Here is a 20,307-nt window from a genome sequence, read left to right on the forward strand (position 1 = left end):
TTTCTCTGACGCAGGAGGTTGCAATCTCGGCATAATTAGCTCGAGTTAACGCTTTTGCTGTGCAATAAAGACATAACTCACGCTCGTTTGCTCTTTTTTGTTGCACTTGTTTGCTGGTTTGTAAATTGGTATTTTATTCTAGGAAATAGTTGATAAATTGGTTGCTTCTGTAAATATTTTGTTTTAAACGATATGAAATTACAATAATACTGCTTGACTTGCGTTGCTTCACATAATTTACCACATCTTATTTATTTAATAAATTGTATTTGTTTTGCTGGTTTGTGTGTTTATTTCAAATACATTTTTACAAGTATTTATATGCTACCTATAGTTTACAAGTTCAAAAACTGTTCAAGATTCAGCAATTTAATGTTTTCGTATCTTTTAAGTTTTTTTTTGTTATTTTCTTGAGCCCTTTTAAAATGTATTTATTCTCAGAAGATGAAAAACAGTATGCTTGCTGCCGAGTTTCGTGTCACTTTGTATGTGTGTTGGGTGTTTGCGAAAGTCTTGTTTCTTCTTTTTCTTAAGCAATTTCATCATCATTCCCAGAAGGGAACAACAAGCATGCAAAGTGCGTACGCGACACAAGTACTTCTAGCGTTTCTAAGGTTTGGTTTTGGTTGGTAGGTAAGTTGATGCCAAATTCCGTCCTTAACATTTTTTTATACAATACAATGTGGCCCCACCCTCACCCGTGGAGTTTCAAGGATGGCGACGTCGTCGTCGTTGGACCAGGTGGCGTCACTTATGGCCACACTAACGACCCCCCTTAAGAGCGAACAACCAAGAGGACAGAAAAAAATGGAACAAATAAACCGGAAAATTAAGGACAAATTGATTGGGGTGCTGCTGCGGGTTTATCCCAAAAATCGGATGTTGGTGAAGATTGCCTTGGCCGGTCGCTTCCGGTTGCAAAAGTTGATCGTCTTCTGGTGATTGCCGATGCGGTTCTCGTGGAGTCCGACGAGCAGCTTGAACACGTCCTCCCGGCTGGGCACGCACAGGTACCGGGCGTCGGCGTCGTACCTGTGGGTGGAGAGAAGAAAATGAGCAGAGAAAGAGATTTGAGAAAGAACTTTAAAGAGCTTTGACTAACAAATTGATTTAAAGTTGATTCCTTTCGATGTTGTGACGTCCTCGTTCCAATTTGATCAACAGTTTGTTTTTAAAGTTGCCTTCTGAATTTCAGTGTTTTCGGTTGCAAAATTCAATATCATTGTTTATCAGTTCAGGGTGGTTCACAATTCCACGAAATTGCATAAAAATGGCGATTGAAATTTTAGAAAAGGTTTTTTTTTGCAATTTCTAGAAACATCCTTTGAATTTGATTTCCCCTGTTGAATGTAGTTCTGTAGTCTAACACCAAAACTGTATCGAAAAATATTTCTTTTCGATACAAGTGCGGAAAAGTTGTGCACTTGTCAATTTTGATTTTGAATTCGATCATTATTTTTTTCGAACAGTTGAATTTAGTGAGCAATATTTAACTAAGCTCCAATTAATCATTTGAAATCGTTTTATAGAAACATAATTCTCCAAATATTATTCAATAACTAATAATTCTTTTGATTGAAGCTTCTCCTTAAAAACCGTGCCATAACAGCAAAAATGCAGAACACAACGATTTTTCTCTTTTTCAAATTTAAAGTAAGTTCAAGTTCAAAAAATCTCAACTTACGTCCTAGCTCGCGCGTTCTGCCGCTTCCACGGGTATCTCCGGTAGTACCTGCCGGACCGTTTGTCTCCGTTGGCCGTAAATCGTTCCACCTGTCCCACCGGATCCTCCCCGCTGGGCTCTCCGCCAGTGCTTTCGGCCGGTGCCGTTTCACTGCCGCCGGCATCCTCGATGTACACGATGGGCAGCGGTCCCTCGGGCAGTTGTTCCAGCAGTTTCATCAACAGTTCCGACTTGATTTCGATGTCCTCCTCCTCCTTGACGCGTTCCAGCTGCTCGCGGATCAAATCGAAACTTTCGACGGGGGTTCCGGGGGCGTGGCCAGCGACGGGGTTGCCAGGGGAGGACCCGGGGGATTCCGGACCGGTTGCGGCGGCAGCGGCAGCGGAGTAGAATGGATTGTCCCCGATTTCGTTATCGTCGCCGTTGCTGTCCATCTCCGATGAATGGACCTGGTCCTGATCGTAGTCTGCGGATTCGAGATAATGAGAGAGACATCAATGGTTTAAAAAGATTGAAGCCATGAGTGGAGGGGGTAGCAGTTCTTTAAAAGCATCACGACGACCAGAGGTCACCTGGGAAATCCAGTAATGAAGATGGTTTTGATTTTGCTTTGGAGTCGTCTGGTTTTTTTATTTAACAGTGGAAACCATACTAAAAACCTACGCAATTATGTAGGTGGAATGGAGCTAAAGTTGTCGTTAGCAGATGATGCCCTTAGCCATCGGAATGGGTTCAGAATTTTCCCGGTACACGGAGAAAAAAGAGTTCCCAAAATCGTGAATATGCGCTCATGAAAATTGGAACCACGAACAATGTGTTCAAATCCCATGGTACGATTTTGAAAAACGTACCATGAAATTTGAACACTTTGTTCGTGGTTCCCATTTTCATGAACGCTTGCTCACGATTTTGGAAACTCTTTTTTTCTCCGTGTAGTGGAAACGAAATGTTCGTTTAATCTTAAACCAGTTATCTAATATTATAATTTTAGTTCAACTTTAACCATTTTTAGAAGCTTTCCAAAAGTCCTTACGTTTTAAAAAAATGGCATATTTGACAGTAGCTCAAAAGCTATATTTTTTGGTCATCTAAAACATATAAAGAAGTGTTTATGCGCAAGTAGATTGGATTTCAACTTTAGATAGTTCACATATTGTTCAAGTATGGAAAGTTGTCAATTTTGAATGTATGATACAAATAATAAAATCTTAATTATAGCTGCATTATCAGTACAACTTACGCATCCAGATATAGATTGTAATAAACCAACAAAGCAAGTCACTTTTTTTTACAGAGAATTGATGTTATCATAAATCACAAGACCCGCATGCAAATGCAGCCATACATAAAAATATTTATGAGATAACTAGTGGGATTTTACGCTTGCTTTTATGTTTAGTTTATGTTAAAAAATGCAGTATTTTTTCCATGTACAATTAACATCAAAACGAAGCCTGTATTAAACATAGAACTATGATTCAGCAAGCTTCAATGAACTGGAAAATATGTAATTCAACTCGTTTTGGTGAATCCAATAAAACGTACACCTACCAGCTAAAAACGATGCAAAAACTGACCAATTTTCCAAAAAAGCTTGCATCAAAGCACTTTTAACTCCAATAACGGCAATTCCGCTGATTCATACTGTTCACTCTTTGTTGAAAAATCCGTTGATTGGCTAATGGAGGGTTTCATGTCGTTCCATCAGATTAAAAATAATTTCACATGTGCAAAAAACAAAACTCCCACTCTTAATACACGTGATCCCAGCCACAGCCTGTTGGCGCATGTAACTTGTTGGGGGAAAACTCAGCAGGAAAAAGTGCACTCATGGCAGAAAATTGACGTCTGGTTAACACCACGTAATTGCCCACGGGTTTCCCTGGACCTGAAGGTAGGGTAGAGTGCCCGGGGGATAATTCCTGAAAGCAATTGTTTTGATGTGTGGGAATTTTATTGATCGAAGATGTCAGGAAAAAAATGATTAATTGTTTCTGTGCTTTATTTCACTTTTTTTTTATTTCAGAATTGCAAAAATTATTGATAAAAATATTACACAATTTCTATGTAATATTACGTCAACTTCACCTTCACAGTTAATTCTAGATTAAATTTTCAAAACAACCTATCCCTCATGGGTTTCCTATGCAGATAGGACCTTTTGAAAATTTAATCTAGAATTGTTATGTTCTTTCTTTGACCTACTGAGCAAAAGCACCTGAGCTTGTTTTCAAACAACTAAAGTGAGCTCAGTACAAACTCCTTGTGGCTTACCCACGTCCCGAAGATTGACGTCTCAATTTCCTTCGACACGTAGTAAAGAATGCACCTTGACAAGGGGAGATTGGTATCTCGTGCGATACCAGATACGTACTTCACAGATGGTGTCGATTTGAACTGGGTGAGAAAAAAGAGTCAATTTTTGAAATTTCAAGAAGATTTCAGTATATGTTTGAAATTTGTTAAACTTAGTCTTGATATGTTTCTGTTCGATGAACGGCTTAAAATGAATCTACGCAATTTATCACATAGAATTTGGGTAAGGCTCCATATAGTATTTTAAGAAGTAACTCTCATTACCTCATTTTTAGGCTAATTCCAAACTGTTCCCAAGGACTACATCTGCAGAAAAATGCGCATAAAGTGTATTTTTGGAAGCTTTCACTGTAATCAAATAAAATCTGCCAAGAATCTTGTCTATCATGCGTCCACATGGACATTAACGACGACCACCCCCTCGTTCCCGGTCCATTAACCCAGCCAGCTTTGATGAAGCAATAATTTAATTACCAATCTCATTAACATTAATAGCAATGTTTCGCCCGCGCGAAAAAAAAAACTAAGATTTTTCACAGGACGTGAAAACACTCCCTCACATACCTTCAGCGCCAAAGTCCTCCGGCGGTGGCTGGTGGAACCGATGCTGCTGCTGCTGGTACAGGCCGGAATGTTGATGGTGGTGCAGTGCCGGAGGTTGGTGGTGCTGCCGGTATGCGAAGCTGTCATCGTCGGAATCAATTAGTGTGGGCATCCACGGTTGGCGCTTTGATCTCGAAACGACGCCAGCAGCAGGACTTGCCTTGGCGGAGGGGGAGTTTGAGTGGGAGCTTCCTCCAGGAAAAAGAGCTTCCAGACGGGAGTGGTCAACCTTGGTTCCAGTGGCGGTGGCTGTGGCCGGCAAAGCCCAACTGCTGCCCGTGGTCACGATGACCAGCTGCAGGCAGAGGAGCACCGCAGGAGGGGTCATGGTTCTTTGGAACTGACTCTCGTGTGCTGTGGTCACCAGGTGGAACTCGCTAATTCGCACGTTGAATGGTGGGCTGTTGTTGCGGGCTGAATCAGAAGGTGTCGAGTGGCATTGTTAACAGCTGCACAGTTCATGGAACGAGAGAATGGAAGGATTAACGATGTATTATTAGGACCAATTATGCACAGAGGATGTCTAATGGAGTCTATTTGGTTATGATTTGCTTTAGTATTTGATAAGAGTTCCACCTAATGTTGGCATATCAGCAGCTTTACGTTCAACTAAGCTTTTAAATGACGTTTTCAACATAAACAGAATAATAATAACTCAGAGAGTAGTGAGCAAGCTGGTTTCAATAAAAAAAATTGCAACATTATTTGTTTGAACAGTGAGAAACATCAAATTGGATGGAAATGGGACCGATGTCTAGATGATCCAAAAAATTAACAGAACTCAATTCGATCAAATCTGTAATTTTTGCAATCAAAATCATCGTGTCAACTTTTTTCCTAAAGCCCTTTGTAACTTTTTATGCAAAACGGTAAAAAACGACTAAAAACCATTTCTGATCTCTTTTTTTCATTTTAATGCAAACAAATAAGTTGAAAGGACAATTTTTTTTCGATGGATCAACTATTGTCCCATTGGAACGAGCTGTCAAGTAGGACCTTTACTGTCAAGAAGGGCCGCAAAGTTTATTATAATAATGCAGCAATTCCCCACGAAAACAGCATGGAAAAAAACAAAAGTGCTCGGATCGGGCACATTTTTTCTGGGGGTTCCCTGGCCAAAATAATTAGACCCGTATTTTTTTGATTGGCCATTAGGGTGACCTACGCCGTGTGAGGGTAGTCTGAAAAATAGCAATTTTCGTCGATTTAAAAAAAAAACAACTTTTTTCAAAAAACCATAACTCCTCGCCATTTCAACCGATTTCGATTGTCTTATACTCAAATGAAAAGTGATAAGTTGGCCTTTTGAAAGAAAAAAAGTAAGAAGTTTCAAAAAACTAGCCTAACATATGAAAAGGTCGAATGAAACTTTAAAATGCCGTTTTGACGGTGTCTGGACCAAAGACATTTTTACAGAACATATGATTTTTTGAAAATAACCTACGCAAAAATCGACGAAAATGGCAATTTTTCAGATCATCCAAACAGGGCGTAGGTCACCCTAATGGCATAACAAAAAAATACGGGTCTAATTATTTTGGCCACTTTTGTTTTTTTCCATGCTGTTTTCGTGGGGAATTGCTGAATGATAACACACATTTAAGATTACTTTCAGGACCCAATCATCTAAAAAGAAACTAATCATTCTGATTGGTTGAGTTATGCTCGAGAACCAGCAAGTTGAAGTTACCGTTCCATTTTTTTAACGGTGCACATCAACCAGAGCGTTTGCACCCAGATTTTTGTTACAGACATTTTTGTATCTTCAAAACTACGGGTACTATCGAAATATTTTTTATTCATCCCCAAAAGTACTGCCCACAAAGTAATTTACAACAAAGTTTGATTAATTTTACAATCCCGTTATTGCAGGATTGGGTCCGTCAGTTTGAAAAATTTGGAATAAGAAGACAACAACTTCCTTCGTTGCTGTGAACCCTTAAGGGGTTGGGAGTTGGAATGTTAAAATGCTATATGGATAAAAATAAACATTTGTAAGCATGTTTCTAATGATAAATTGGCTCAGAATCTCGAATTTTATCAAATTATCTACAGAAAATAGTTCTAAGGAGACACCCGAGCAACAATTTAAGTTCTGAAAAATTCACTAAAAGAAAAAACGTATCTTTTATATCAGGGGTTCTGAAAGTTTTTGGAGGCTGGGCCAACTTTGAAGCTCAAATGAGCTTGCGGGCCAAAATTACAAAAAAAGGTCATTAGAGAATTAAATTACGTTATTTTAATTCAAAACATTGAATTTTTTGTTATTTAAAATAATCAACTCAATTGATTTTATTGTTTCAGGTATTTGTTTTTATATTTAGAAAATGGTTACATTACCTGTTGAACAGTTCATCTAAAGGCGTAATTTTATCTATAAGATAAGTGTGGCTAATTAAAAATCGTTGAAAGACAGAATTTCAAAATTTCAATGAAAAAAAAAATGTTTTAAGCTTCCGTATAGTTAAACTGCAATCATTAATTTCAAAAAAAAACATGTTTCAACAAAAAAAAACATTTTAGAGAAAAAACATTTATTTATTTCATCGAAAATTCACTAAAATAAAAATTATTTTTAATAAACCCAAACATGCTCAAGTGATTCTAAATGCAAAGGAATGCATATTTTATTAATTTCAAATGATTGCACTTAAATTTTAATTTTTTGAAGTTTTGAAGTTTTTTGAAAATATATTTTTGCTCCTGGTTTTTTAGCCAATTTTTTTTAATAATGGGGTGGGTGGGTTGATCGACGAAAGCTTGGTAAAATATTTGCAAAAAACTTGATCCTCCGATTTCCACATTTTGTGTGCCTGAATCAGTTGGTAGTCAATCAGATTCGTTATCTAACTGTGATGAGTTCGAATCCCGTAGGAAGTGCAATGTAAGTTTGAGGGTCAGTTCATAAAAGGGTCAAACTTGAACGTTTCTTAAATATTTCCAAAAATGTTTCACTCACATTAAAACGTGTGAAATTGTTTTAATTATAAATTTTTTTGAACAAATTATTTGTATACTATAAATTGGGAATCAAAATATTGATAAATCATAAGATTTTTTATTAACAAAAAATAAAAAAGATAAGCATATAAAAGTTTAAAATAAACCTTAACTTTGAAAAAAAATCACTTTACAAGTGGTCAACGGGCCAAAATGGTTCCGCGGGCCACAAAATATCACCTCGTGGGCCACGTTTGACCCGCGGGCCATACTTTGGTCACCCCTGTTTTATATGATGAACTGCCTTGCCAAAACCGTCCCCTACAAGCTCCAGGTCGAATTGAGTTGAAATCTGGATGGAACACTTTTTTATTTTGGTTCAAAAATTGTACTATTTATTCACTAAAATGCTAATAACTCTCTTATGATTCTACCAATTGGGATGCTTCACCCTTCATTGTGTTGCATTTTTGAAGCCATTTCAGGTGCTTTTTGAGATTTTAAATTCAATTGATTTTTTCCTTGTTTAGATTTTTGAGGCTTTTTTAATCTTTAAACTTTGTGTCCCGATTTGCCCCACTTTCCATTGGCCAGATGCTCGTTATATACTTCCAAACAACCCCTGTTGATATTCCCTGATTTTTTAAATTTCTTACATTTTTAGGGACGCTCAACAGGGCATCTTTTGCACTGGAGTTTAGGATAGTGCAAAATTTTATATCAAAAACGTTACGTTTGTGATTCTTGGTAAATTTGGTGCTTTCTGGGAAAAAATAAAGTCTAAAAAGTCTTAAAACACTTTATAACAAAGTGAACCGTTTTCAAGCTTCAACATTTTTCGAAAAATGATCACTACAGCAGCACAGCATAAAACATTTCCATGAAAGATGTTAAAATTTACTTCAACTTCTTTTACTTTGTAGATTGGACAACTCGGTGCTGGGATACAGCCTTTTGAAATTTTAATTTTGTGAAATAAATATTTTCTCTGTGTCATCTTGTTAGAACTCATTTTTCAACTCGCTCAAAAACCGAACCAATTTCAATGTAAAAGAATTAAACTTTTGTGATATGTTATGCTCTTTTCAATGAATTTCAACTTTTTTTATATTGATTTTTCATCGTTTTTGTAAGGTTCTTTGGAATTTAAATGAAGAATAAGCAATTTAACAATAAATGCATCAGATTAATTAATTGGAGTTCAAATATTGAATTTCGGTTCCTCCAATAACAATTGCCTTTCGGATAATTATCCCCGAATTCATTGTATCCATCGAGCGAAAATATCAATTGATGAGATTGGCCCACGAAAACCAGTGCGGCCGTCGCCCGCGCAATTGCTGGTCAATGAATTTCCAGTCCATTAATTCAATTTTTAGCCCATTGACCCTTCCAGATGGAAGAGAATTTCACCCAACATGACACTTGACATATGAGCGAACACAATGCCGATTGTTTGCGTGAGTTTTCATTACACTTGGTTCGAGGCGTTGATTGAACTGGAAGTTGAGCGCGATGCCGTCAGTGGTGAATTGTGTGTCATAAAAAGGTTGAAGGCAATTCATGGAAGAGTTGAAAATATTTTTCGATACACTGGTTATTATCCTGCTGATGGTAATTTTTGAAACAAAGAAAATTGTTACATTGTTGACGCCCTCAGAAAAAATAATCCGGTTTCCAAACTTGAAAGTTACATTTTTGTTAGTGACATTTTATGTCAAAAGGGTAATACTTCAGAAAAGCTCAAATGGTACAAGAACCCTAGAAGTCAGCAAGTCATAGAAAATCAATCAAAATAAATGTCACTGCACAAAACACGAATAGATAAACCCAGAAACACTGCCAATATTTACCATCCCTTCAAGGAAAATAGCCCCAGCTGCGCCAGCCATCAAAATTGGGATCATCCCCAAAACCGACACTAATAATGTTTTATACGAGCTAATCCCAGTCCGAGGGCGGGGGAAAATTTGATTTTTATTGATATCCGCACTTTGCGCGAAACATGGCCCCCTTCTGGAGCATCATTTTTCTTTCGAAAAAGATCTTCCACGAAGAAGCTGACGGACCCCGAAACAAAAAGTGATTCAACAAGTCTTGAGGTCGCGGCTGAATGACGAGGATGTTTGAAAAGGGTTGTGGAACGCCAAGGGTGAAAATTCGCGGTAATAGAGTCACTCTCTGTCATTCATAATTTCAGATCAAATCGAATCAATTTCCGTTTTTTTGTCGGGTGAGCGAAAGAGTTGAACTTGCATTCCGGAAATATTTGAAAGAAAAAAATCGTCGGAATGTTGAAAGTCCATTACTTGCCAATTTAATTAGAGCTGTTATAGCTTCAATTACTGGCATTCTGAAACTGTCAGAATTCTGCCTGAAAGTTGGGCAGTTCCGGCTAGACTAAATGTGGGAGCAATGCAATGCTTATAATTAAATTTGCTCCACTTTTAATGGGATGTGAAGTGTTCTTCCGAAAAAAAGTTACGACTTTAGCTGTTGAAATTTATGAGTGGGAATCGAGCAGCAATGCGTTGCGTTTTTATCGGCTGTGCCAGAACTGCGGTTTAAATGAAGTCTTTTTTGAAGAAATTTACCTAGATTATTTTTTTTACAAATATGCCAACTCAAAAAAAAAATGATATATTTTTCTTAACCCAAAATTTATTCAAATTTAGATTCTGCGATTCAAGATTTAAGAGTTGGTATGGTATGTTTGGAATCTACTGTTTCAAGCATGTTTTCCCTCTCTGGTAATTGTTTAGTGCATTTCATTAAACGTTACGTAATATTTGAACAAACCCTATGATTTAATTTACATTTTACTAATTCATTTCTGTAATCAATAGGGTCTTAAAGCCCTTTTTAAATTTTTATGCACAATGCAAAAAAACACAATTTCTGATCACTATTTGATTAAATGGTCCCCATCGGAACGAGCTTTCAAGGAAAATACTTCCTGCACAGCAAAAAAAAGTGTAAATTTGGAAGGTTTAATTTTAGAAGGTTGAATATTACCTCTTTTATGATGTAATTTTACCTCAATTTAGACTGAAAATGCGACATTACACCAGAATAGTGGTAAAATTACACATTTTCAGAGGTAAAATTACACATTTTTTCTGACATAAAAGATGTACTCCTTTCCAGATGTAATATTACTATGAATTTTTTTTCTGTGTGTCATGAAGGTCACTCAGTTAAATTTTTAAAATTGATTTTATAAAACCTTTTGAATCAGAATTTCTTTAGAATTTTGATTACCTTGTTTTCAAATATGTAACGCTTTTTATATACTGTAAAGTGTACACAACTAGAAAATTATTTTCCGCTTATTTTGTATTTTTGATGATTTTAGTTAGTCATTTGTCAGTAAGTAATTTGATTTGAGTTTTTTTTTTCAAATCAAAACAAAAAAGCTTCCTCGTTAGTGCTTTTCAATCAGTAAACTGAAACTTTTTGTTCATATTTCATAATCAGTGAACTGTAACATTCGTTACACAGAAAAAAAAAATGATGGTAATATTCATCAGGAAATGGTGACAGATTTTGTGGCAAAATAAATGATTAATTTTACCCCAGAAAATGATGAATTTTCATCAGTTTTTGATGAATATTCATCAGGTTCACATTTTTACACATTTTTTATGTAATATTACTCAAAAAAAGAGGTAATATTCAACCTACCAAATTTTCAACATTCCAAAACTCAACTTTTTTTTTCTGTGTAGGAGATGTGTATCGGGATATAAGTCTCAATAAGTACAGCAGTTTCTTGAGCACTGAATAGCTTCAATTTTGGAAATAAATGTACTTTTTCTGTTGTTCTATGTCGGTTCTAACCGAAACCAATAAAAAAGTAATTAAAATATTTTGCAAAACACGAGTAAGACAAACTATCTCAATTCATCCCAATTCAGCTCAGATGACGGTTTTCCACAAAACTCGATTTTATCTAATTCAATGAAAAATGCTATTTTTCAAAATACTTTTATCTCTACGTTCGAGCTGTTTCAAGACCAGCGCTTCCGCGCTGAGCTGTGGTAAATAAGAATATCAGCTAAATAAATCTCAATTTACAAAGTGCGTACTCCCTCAACGGTAAAGACGTCTGGTTGTTATTCATAAAAGAGAAGATTAAATTCTTAGTGGGTGTAGGCCGTATTGTCGCCGTATTTGTGTCCATTTCACCATGAATTAAGATTGTACATTTCTAAGCAATTGAAGATTATATTTCAACCAAAAAAAATAAATTCAAGAAAGAGAACGATACAACCACTGATAAACTGTTGCTTGAAATAGGAAATACAAAAAACAGCGACATTTCATCACTTAAAAACGGCCCTCAAACTTCTTCACCGCGATATCCGGATAATTCAGCGCTCTTTCCTTCTCAATCAGGCAAACCAGCTCGTCTGCCGTGGATTTGATGCTCGTCAGGCTGGTCTTGTGACGCTTGACCAGATCCGTTCTGACCTTCTCCAGCTGTTCGATTTTCACCTTCAGGTGACGATTCTCCTTGAACGCTTCCTGAAGCTTGCTTCTCAATATCTCAGTCTTGGTGTTGACCGCTACCGAATGCTGATTCAGTTGGTCCTCCCTGAGCTGCCTCTGGTGGACCAGCTGGCGAGACAGTGCGGTCATATTTTCTCGGAGTTGTCCATTTTCACGCCGTGTGACCGCCAGCTGGAACTGAAGCTGCTCACATTTGGTCTGCTCGGCTGTTAGGCAGTTCCTGAGTTCCAGTACGGTTTTGTCCACGGGAACAACTTGCAGAGTTTGGTCGCGTTCCTCGGCGAGCTGTGCGTTCAACTCGGCGACGGTTCGTTCCATTTGCGAGCAGCGGCCTAGGATGGTGGCCAGTTCCGACCGGAGCAGCCGATTCTGGCGACGGTAGGCGAATTGTCGGCGGGAAATTTGGCCCGGAGTTTGCTTCCGGAACGAGATGGGGGTGCTTCTTGCGGGTCGCTGATGCAACTTGGACGGAGTGTTGCGGGGAGAATTCATGATTTAAACTGTTTGGTGTTGACAGGTTAGTGATTATGCTCTCGCAAAGCCTGCTTATAAAGTCATGAGTTTCAGTTTATCATGAACATCATTAAAATTTATTCAAGTCAAATTCGTTAACTCTATAGACTTCCCAGAAACCTCCAAAAAACAAAAAAATATCATTTTTGTTTCCAGACTAACCAGATGGTCAATCGTAATAAACCGCGCTGCAAGGTTGCCAGTAAACTGCAGGAAACTCTTATCGAAGAACCAACATTGTTACTCGATGACGTAGTACCGGATGGTCGTATAACCCATTGCCACTTCCGAAAAAAACGAAAACGTCCACCCCCGCACAAAACCACCGCAAAGTAGTTGTAGCCGTCATCGGTGGAAACGAATCGGCACCTGCTGGACCCGGAAATTTCCCTAAACGGCCCAAAATTAGCACGAATGTCACGTTTGGCTGCGCTCCCTCCCCCAAGCCCAGGCACGAACTCAATCTAGATTAGATATAAACATCGCATTAGCAATTAGGAAGCAACTGGCGCTGCCTCTATCAACTCTAGCCCTTCGGGATGATTACTACCGAGAACTCATTGGGAATAACTCACTTTTGGAAAAAAACGTTGTTTTTAGTAATATATTTCCACAGTTTATCAACTTATATTAAATTTAATTAGGTACATTTTTAAATGTGGAAAAAATTTGCTCCTAACTGGTTTTTTTTTTCTATTTACTGTCAGACTATATTGATTTAAAAAATATTGAATCACGAATCAAGATTTTTTTAAGCACCAACTTTTTATTGCAGCTGAATAATTTTATTTTAAATATTTTCAAACCATGTTTCGTTTCACTTGAGCACTAATCGAACATTAATTTTGTATGCTCCGAGGAAAACTTTTTTAACAAATATCAATTATATAAACCGCTTTTTATTCTAAAGAAAATAAGGCTATTCCAGCAGATTTCAAATAATTATTTTTACAGTCCAGACTCGATTAATCCTCGACCATAATTCACTTTGGAAAATCGAAAATCGAAAAAAACAAAGTCATTGAATGTATCGTAAACTTCGCTTCGCTTGGAGAGAAAGTTACGAAATTTTCGTAAATATTACGAAAACCTAAAAAAGTGTATGAGATTCTTAAGACGTTTAAATATCTTTCTTGAATTTTTGTAATATTTAAAAAAATACTATACCCTTTCTCAGCCTATTTCTATTATCGGCCAATCAGCACTTTGATCATGAATTACAGCTTTCATAAAGAGTTTTTGACTGTTCCAAAGTAATATATAGCCTAAATAAAAGTGAGCAAGCAACTCTCCACTTTTGATACATCTGAAAACGTTTATTTAATAGCGGAAAACGGCAAAAGTGATGAGAATTGGTCGAACGGCTTAGAGTGATGCTAATGAAGCTAATAATTTTGTTATTTAAACGCATATTTTTTTACCCTAATGTTAAACTTCATTACGTTTAAAAAATATACCATGGCTCAGATGTTCTGTCGTGAAAAATCCTCCCATTAAAATCCGTAATATAATAACTAGAATGTAACAAAAATGACTTTTTGGCGGGCATTCAGGGGCTGGTTCCGGTGGGCCTACTGAGCCCAAATCCAAAATATGAGCTTGATTGGACGTAACAGGAGCTGGCGCTCCGCCCTTCAATTTTAAATGGGATTTAACCCGTAAAAAAACATTTTTTTCAGAAATGTGAGTTAGCTGGGGCTGATTTTTCGGAAAAATGCCAAACTTTGAATGCCTGTTCCGGACTCTAGGATGCTCAAAATTCAATGTTAAATATACCAAAAGATGCGCAAGGATCTGGCCTACACCAGTGATGTTTTTGGTAAAAGTATTGGTGGCCAAAAAGCCTCAAAAATAGACATTTTTGAAAAAATGACTTTTTACGGGTTAAATCCCAATTAAAATTAAAGGGTGGAGCGCCAGCTCCTGTTACGTCCAATTGCTCATATTTTGGATTTGAACTCAGTAGGCCCACCGGAACCAGCCCCTGAATGCCAGCCAAAAAGTCATTTTTGTTACATCCTAGTAATTACGCCATACTTGTTTAAAATAGTTTTCCAAAAAGTGTCAGACACCAGGGTTGTGGGCGACGTTGTGCTGTTTGCACTTGTTTGCAACTATCAGCACAGCTCGTTGACATTTTGATTGGCATGCTGCAAGTGGGTTGACACCGTCAGCATGCAACTATTGTATGCAGCGCGTCTTGTTATGCTGCTTGATGGTGCAGTTCATTGGCTAAATTAAGCTTAGTTTCGAGAATTTCAACTGATCTAATAATACGTACAGTTTCTTAAGTGTTGACTTCAAGACAGCTCAACTAATTTTCCTTAAGTATCATAATCTTCGCATAATTAAGTTTCAAGCTCGCTGATTAATGTCAACTTGACAACATATCCTCGTAAAAAAGGCATTTCTCAACATCAACACGATGAATGGTTTCGTCTTCACTTCAACGCTGTCGTGCTATCTTGTCGCACCCGCCATTTCGACGTTCCGAGAAAAACGCGTTTTAATGTTTGACCTTGAATAAACAAAAACAAGAGCACGCAATGTAAACAATAACAAACACGTTTAGATTTGGCTGACCATTCTGTGCCTTGTCCTGAAATTTGGTTGAATTTGGTTGCTGGAGTCCCGAGTTATGATTACAAATGTTTACGGTAGTCTAACTTGTACGTGCGTCAAACGCGTTCTGACTGGAAATCCCTTTGGCCAGTTGTCGCTCTTACATCAATTTTCAGGGAGTGACAAGATAGCACGACAAGGTTGAAACTTTTTTTTATATGAAGAGCGACAACAATGCACGGAGTGTTTTTCGGTTTTAATTGAATATCTTAGGATTGAAATCGAATTTTGGGGATCTGTAAAGGTTAAAAGGCGAGCCATTATTAGCTGCACAAAATGGCGTTCTTTACTCAATTTGCCCCAAAATGCACGTGCGACAAGTTAGCACAACGGCGACGACTTGCAGGCATTAAACATCACCAGGCTTATCAGCCTCAGCGTGGTGGCTTGCGGGGGAGGACGATTCTTGCTCAAGCAAGTGCTGCCAGTGTCAGTTGTTGGAGGGCTCATTTCTTACGCCCTCAACACAACTCGTTGAGCGGTTTTTTCCTCGGTGGTGGTGAAGACAACGAGGAGATGACCCTCAAGAAGGCACACAATCCGTGACGAAAGGCGCCAAGTGAGGAAAAAACAGAGTCGTTTACAGGAATGGCGGTCACACGCTCTTGGCTAGGGAGGGGGCGTTACAGTGATGTGTTTAGTACAAATGAGTTTTGCCTGGAGGATTTTTTTTTCTGTTTGAGTATTAAGACACGGAATCCTGATTACAAGGACTATTGTATCGTGTTACCCATTTTTACTGTTATTAAGCATTTCCAGATCTATAACACAGTCCCTATTGAGAGGAAAAGTGCTGTTCCATCCAGATGCTGTAAAGTCCATTCCTTGTGCCTTGTGCGCTATGTATCGCTAGAACCGCGGTGACAATTTTTTCGTGTCATTTTTCAAGCTCTTCCCAGCAGCTATTATTTGCCGCGCGGGGTCTTGTAAAGACAATTGTCTTTTTGCGGTGTTCCCTTTGCTCTGATCTGGACAATGCGACTGGACTGCAGTGCAATACCGATCGGCTGGGCATTATTTACATGCGAAGACACGAGGAAAGTATTTTGGGAAAGAGGCGCAAAGGAATATCCCAAGATCGATCACATGCTTGAAGAGCACGTGAAGCAACCGTTTTATACTCATACGGTTGCTGCTACCTCTGAACTTAAACCTAAGGCTGCCACCCTGAGAAGAACCCATGACTTTCCGCTTATGAGGCGAAACCCGTAACCATTCGGCCACAGGAGGTTGGCTTGCCTGGAGGATAGACATTAGAGTAAAACAAAAATGACTTTTTTGCGTACATTCAGGGGCTAGTTCCCGTAAGCGAACTGAGCAAAAATTGCTCTGTCCTACTGACCAAAAACGCTTCAAAATCGATAGCTTCGAAAAAGTAATTTATTTTACGGTTTAAAATCCATTTAAAATTCAAAGCGGAAGCATTCGAAAATCCGAATGAATAAATTTAAAAATAAATGAATGAATAAATTTTAAAATAGATTTTGAGTCTATGACAAAGTTGTAAGTTATGATAGGGATTTTATTTATTAGTTTACTTTTTATCACAAAAACCAGATTTGACAACTTTTGAGCAATACTGCATTATGGATTTTTTTTTGTATATGTACTAGGGTGGGTACGTTTTTCAAAAAGTTCTCGGATCAGGTTTTAGTATGGTTCCCCTGGGCATGCCCATAGGGACTTTCATGCCAAATATCAACTCATTTGGTTGTAAACTGGCTGCGCGCATCAGGGTTAAAGTTTACATGGGAATTACTATGGGAAATTGGAACTTTTTGTTCAAACGCTCCTACAGGTCTGGGAAAATAACGCGCCAACTTCTGGTATGGTCAGGCCTATGGGGAATGGTCTGGAGAACACTTTCCCGAAGAGAGCATATGGATTCGTTGTCCCTAGACCTGGCGCATCGGCAAACAATCCGATGTCTCCGGAATCAACGGTTTTCCTCAAAAAGCATCAAATTTTCCTTAGCATGCTATGAAAGCTTGATGAACATCGCGACGCCATACGTCAGGCAGCTACCACGTGGTTGAAATATTTTCAAAAAAATACAAATTTGCTATGCAAAGATTCTGAATTCAACTAAATAATATCAGGATTACTCGAAATGATCATTTTCTAGTTAAAAGAAGGTTTGCAATTAAATATTCCAGCCGTTTCTCACCCACGTGGTAGCTGCCTGACGTATGGCGTCGCGATGTTCATCAAGCTTTCATAGCATGCTAAGGAAAATTTGATGCTTTTTGAGGAAAACCGTTGATTCCGGAGACATCGGATTGTTTGCCGATGCGCCAGGTCTAGGGACAACGAATCCATATGCTCTCTTCGGGAAAGTGTTCTCCAGACCATTCCCCATAGGCCTGACCATACCAGAAGTTGGTGCGTTATTTTCCCAGACCTGTAGGAGCGTTTGAACAAAAAGTTCCAATTTCCCATAGTAATTCCCATGTAAACTTTAACCCTGATGCGCGCAGCCAGTTTACAACCAAATGAGCTGATATTTGGCATGAAAGTCCCTATGGGCATGCCCTACAAGGGGAACCATACTAAAACCTGATCCGAGAACTTTTTGAAAAACGTACCCACCCTAATATGTACTGCAAAATAAAATACTTTAAGTAAACAAAAAATATGTTTAAAGTATTAGGTAAATATAATCATGACTTAAATATCAAAATCTGATGTCAAAATTATTAAAATAATAAAAAAATCAAATAGTTAAAACTTGTTTGATATTATTTGGAATCTAATTACTGTGAAAAAATAAAAAGTTAAATAGTTTATTTTCAAAGTTAAATAAAGTTAAATTATTTATTTTCAAAAGTTTATTTGTTCATTGATCAAGGAGTGTGTGGATCAATCGGACGCGCACTGGACTCACAATCCAGAGGTCGCCGGTTTGAATCCCGCGGCGGGCGCTCTAAAATTCTTTGTGTAAATATGGGTATTCGTCGCCGTCGCTCCGTGCCATACTTTCATACACTTAGGAGCCCAGGGCGGCGAAGTCCTTGTAGAGAAAAAGGAAGACACTAGTGGTTGGTACTAGCAATGGTGGCCGACAGCTATAAAGTCAACTTCGTTTCGTTTTTGATCAAGGAGATTGAGATACCGTCAGTGGGGGTGACATTGGGTCTGGGGAGTGAGATTGAGTCAAAGTGATTTTTTACGGATTTGACAATTTCTCAGGTTCTTCTCAATGAAATTAAATTCTGTTAAAATGGTTGTGTAGGGGACATCTTAAGATGACTTAGCTGAAAAAATCTCGTTCATGCAACAAATCCTGTCATTTTGGCAGCTTTCTAAAGTTGAAGTACGTTTTTGGCCAAAAATTTCGTCTCGAATAATCAACTTTTTAATATTTTTGCTGGAATTGCTCGAAAAGTACCTAAATGTTTGAAAATCTCTACTTCAAACATTGTAGCATGTCAATACGATTCCCTCGAACAAGAAACACTGTTGGATGACTTGTTTTTACCATATCGTTGTATTTGAGCTTAATTTTACTTTCATTTGACCCAATGTCACCCCCTCTAAGGGGTGAGATTGGGTCTATTTTCAAACGATTGGCATTTAAGGTAGAGTTCATCAAATTCAGCCTCGTGGCGCGGTGGTTAGCGGCTTCGCTTGCTGATTGCTAAGATGCTATGGTACGCGGGTTCGATTCCCGCCTTATCCTCCTGGCCTTCTATCGGATGGGGAAGTAAAACGTCGGTCCATTTGCGTAAAAGAGGTTTTGGGTGACTCACCACACATAACCTTCGGACGCCTAGAAATGAGTAGAAACTTGCAACAGAGACCACAAAAGACCCGTGGGTCATTAAAGTGGATTGCTTTGCTTTTTTTTTCATCAAATTCCACCATATTTTGGGAAAATGTTAGTAAACTATCTAAGAATAATTCTACGTTAAAAGATTTTTGATTTTATTTAAATTGTTTTTGTTATTTTGAAATTACCAGTGGTGTATCGTTTTGTTACCCATAGTCACCCCCACAGACGGTATAGACAATTTAAAAATGAGGTTTATTTTTTAAACACATTACATTTTTGTAGAGAACTTTTTCAGATATTTAATTATTTTATTTTTTTCAATAACAACATTCTTTTTAAAGTTTGACAAAGACATTTTTTAAAAAACAAGAATTGAACATAAATTTAATTTTACTGTAAAAAATAAATACTGAAGGGAATAAAACAACTTTTGTTTTTTCCAAAAAGATATGTTAGCAAAAACATTTTTTTTTTTTTTTTGCAGAATTGTATAACTTTACTGAAATACAAATGATAGTCAAGTATTGCTCAAAAGTTGGTACGTTTGGTATACTAAAACATTTTAAGAATATTTCTCTGAGTTCTTATCATAATCTGCCACTTTGATGAGATACCAAGTCAATCAGGAAATCCTTTCTCAAAAAACGGATTTCCAAATATTCTCATAGTTCTTAGCAAATTTGCATGGGAACTTGTATAGAGATGGTGCAAGAATTTTTTTTATCTGAATCGTTGGAAAAGGGTCAACAAATTAATTATAGGTCACTAAAAAAATTGCGAAATGTGAGAAATTCAAATAATAAGAAACGAGGCATCAAACAATGCTTTGATAATTATTGCTTCCATTTAAAGTAACAAATACAATTTCTGAATAAAAAATATGTTCAGGCATTTAAAGTTTAGTAAAACACTGAAACTAATATTTAAAACACTGAATGAATTTTTTTTCGAAATGTTAGGCTGATTTTATAATAATTTTTGTTAAAAAAGAAAAACATTTAAATTTAAATTGACTTATTGATTTTTTTAAAATGTTTTTTTTTTATTTTTATGGTAAAAATATCAATAAGTCTGCCAAAGACATAAAGCAATAAGAAAATCGATTCTTATGATAATGGTTTTTGAATATGATGCTGGCATTTTTTTATGAACAGCTGCCAACAATTGAAGAGATTTTTAGGCAAAATTATAATTTTGGTGAGAGAAAATGTAATCATTTTTTTAACTGAAAAACTAAAAAAATTGGTAGGTTTTTGTAAATTCAATTATTTATGACAGCTTTGACCTTTTGGTCATTCGCTGCTTAATATTACATTTTGATTATTATTTTGTCTGCCTGTGTGGA

At 37.2% G+C, this 20,307-nt stretch overlaps 1 protein-coding gene across 1 annotated transcript in view; it reads right to left on the minus strand.

Annotated features, from left to right (window-relative positions):
- Positions 1 to 218: 218 nt before the first annotated feature.
- LOC120419664 (uncharacterized) overlaps positions 219 to 20,307 on the minus strand; it is a 31,473-nt gene continuing 11,384 nt past the window's right edge. The window contains exons 2-4 of the mRNA XM_039582427.2: positions 4,565 to 5,052; positions 1,685 to 2,150; positions 219 to 1,032 (exon numbers count right to left, since the gene is read on the minus strand). Of these exons, the coding sequence (XP_039438361.1) occupies positions 864 to 1,032; positions 1,685 to 2,150; positions 4,565 to 4,931 (1,002 nt within the window). The 5' untranslated portion in view covers positions 4,932 to 5,052 and the 3' untranslated portion in view covers positions 219 to 863. The remainder of the gene's footprint in view (positions 1,033 to 1,684; positions 2,151 to 4,564; positions 5,053 to 20,307) is intronic.

The sequence above is a fragment of the Culex pipiens genome, chromosome 2, assembly GCF_016801865.2.
Source record: "Culex pipiens pallens isolate TS chromosome 2, TS_CPP_V2, whole genome shotgun sequence".
In the NCBI taxonomy this organism is placed as follows: domain Eukaryota; kingdom Metazoa; phylum Arthropoda; class Insecta; order Diptera; family Culicidae; genus Culex; species Culex pipiens.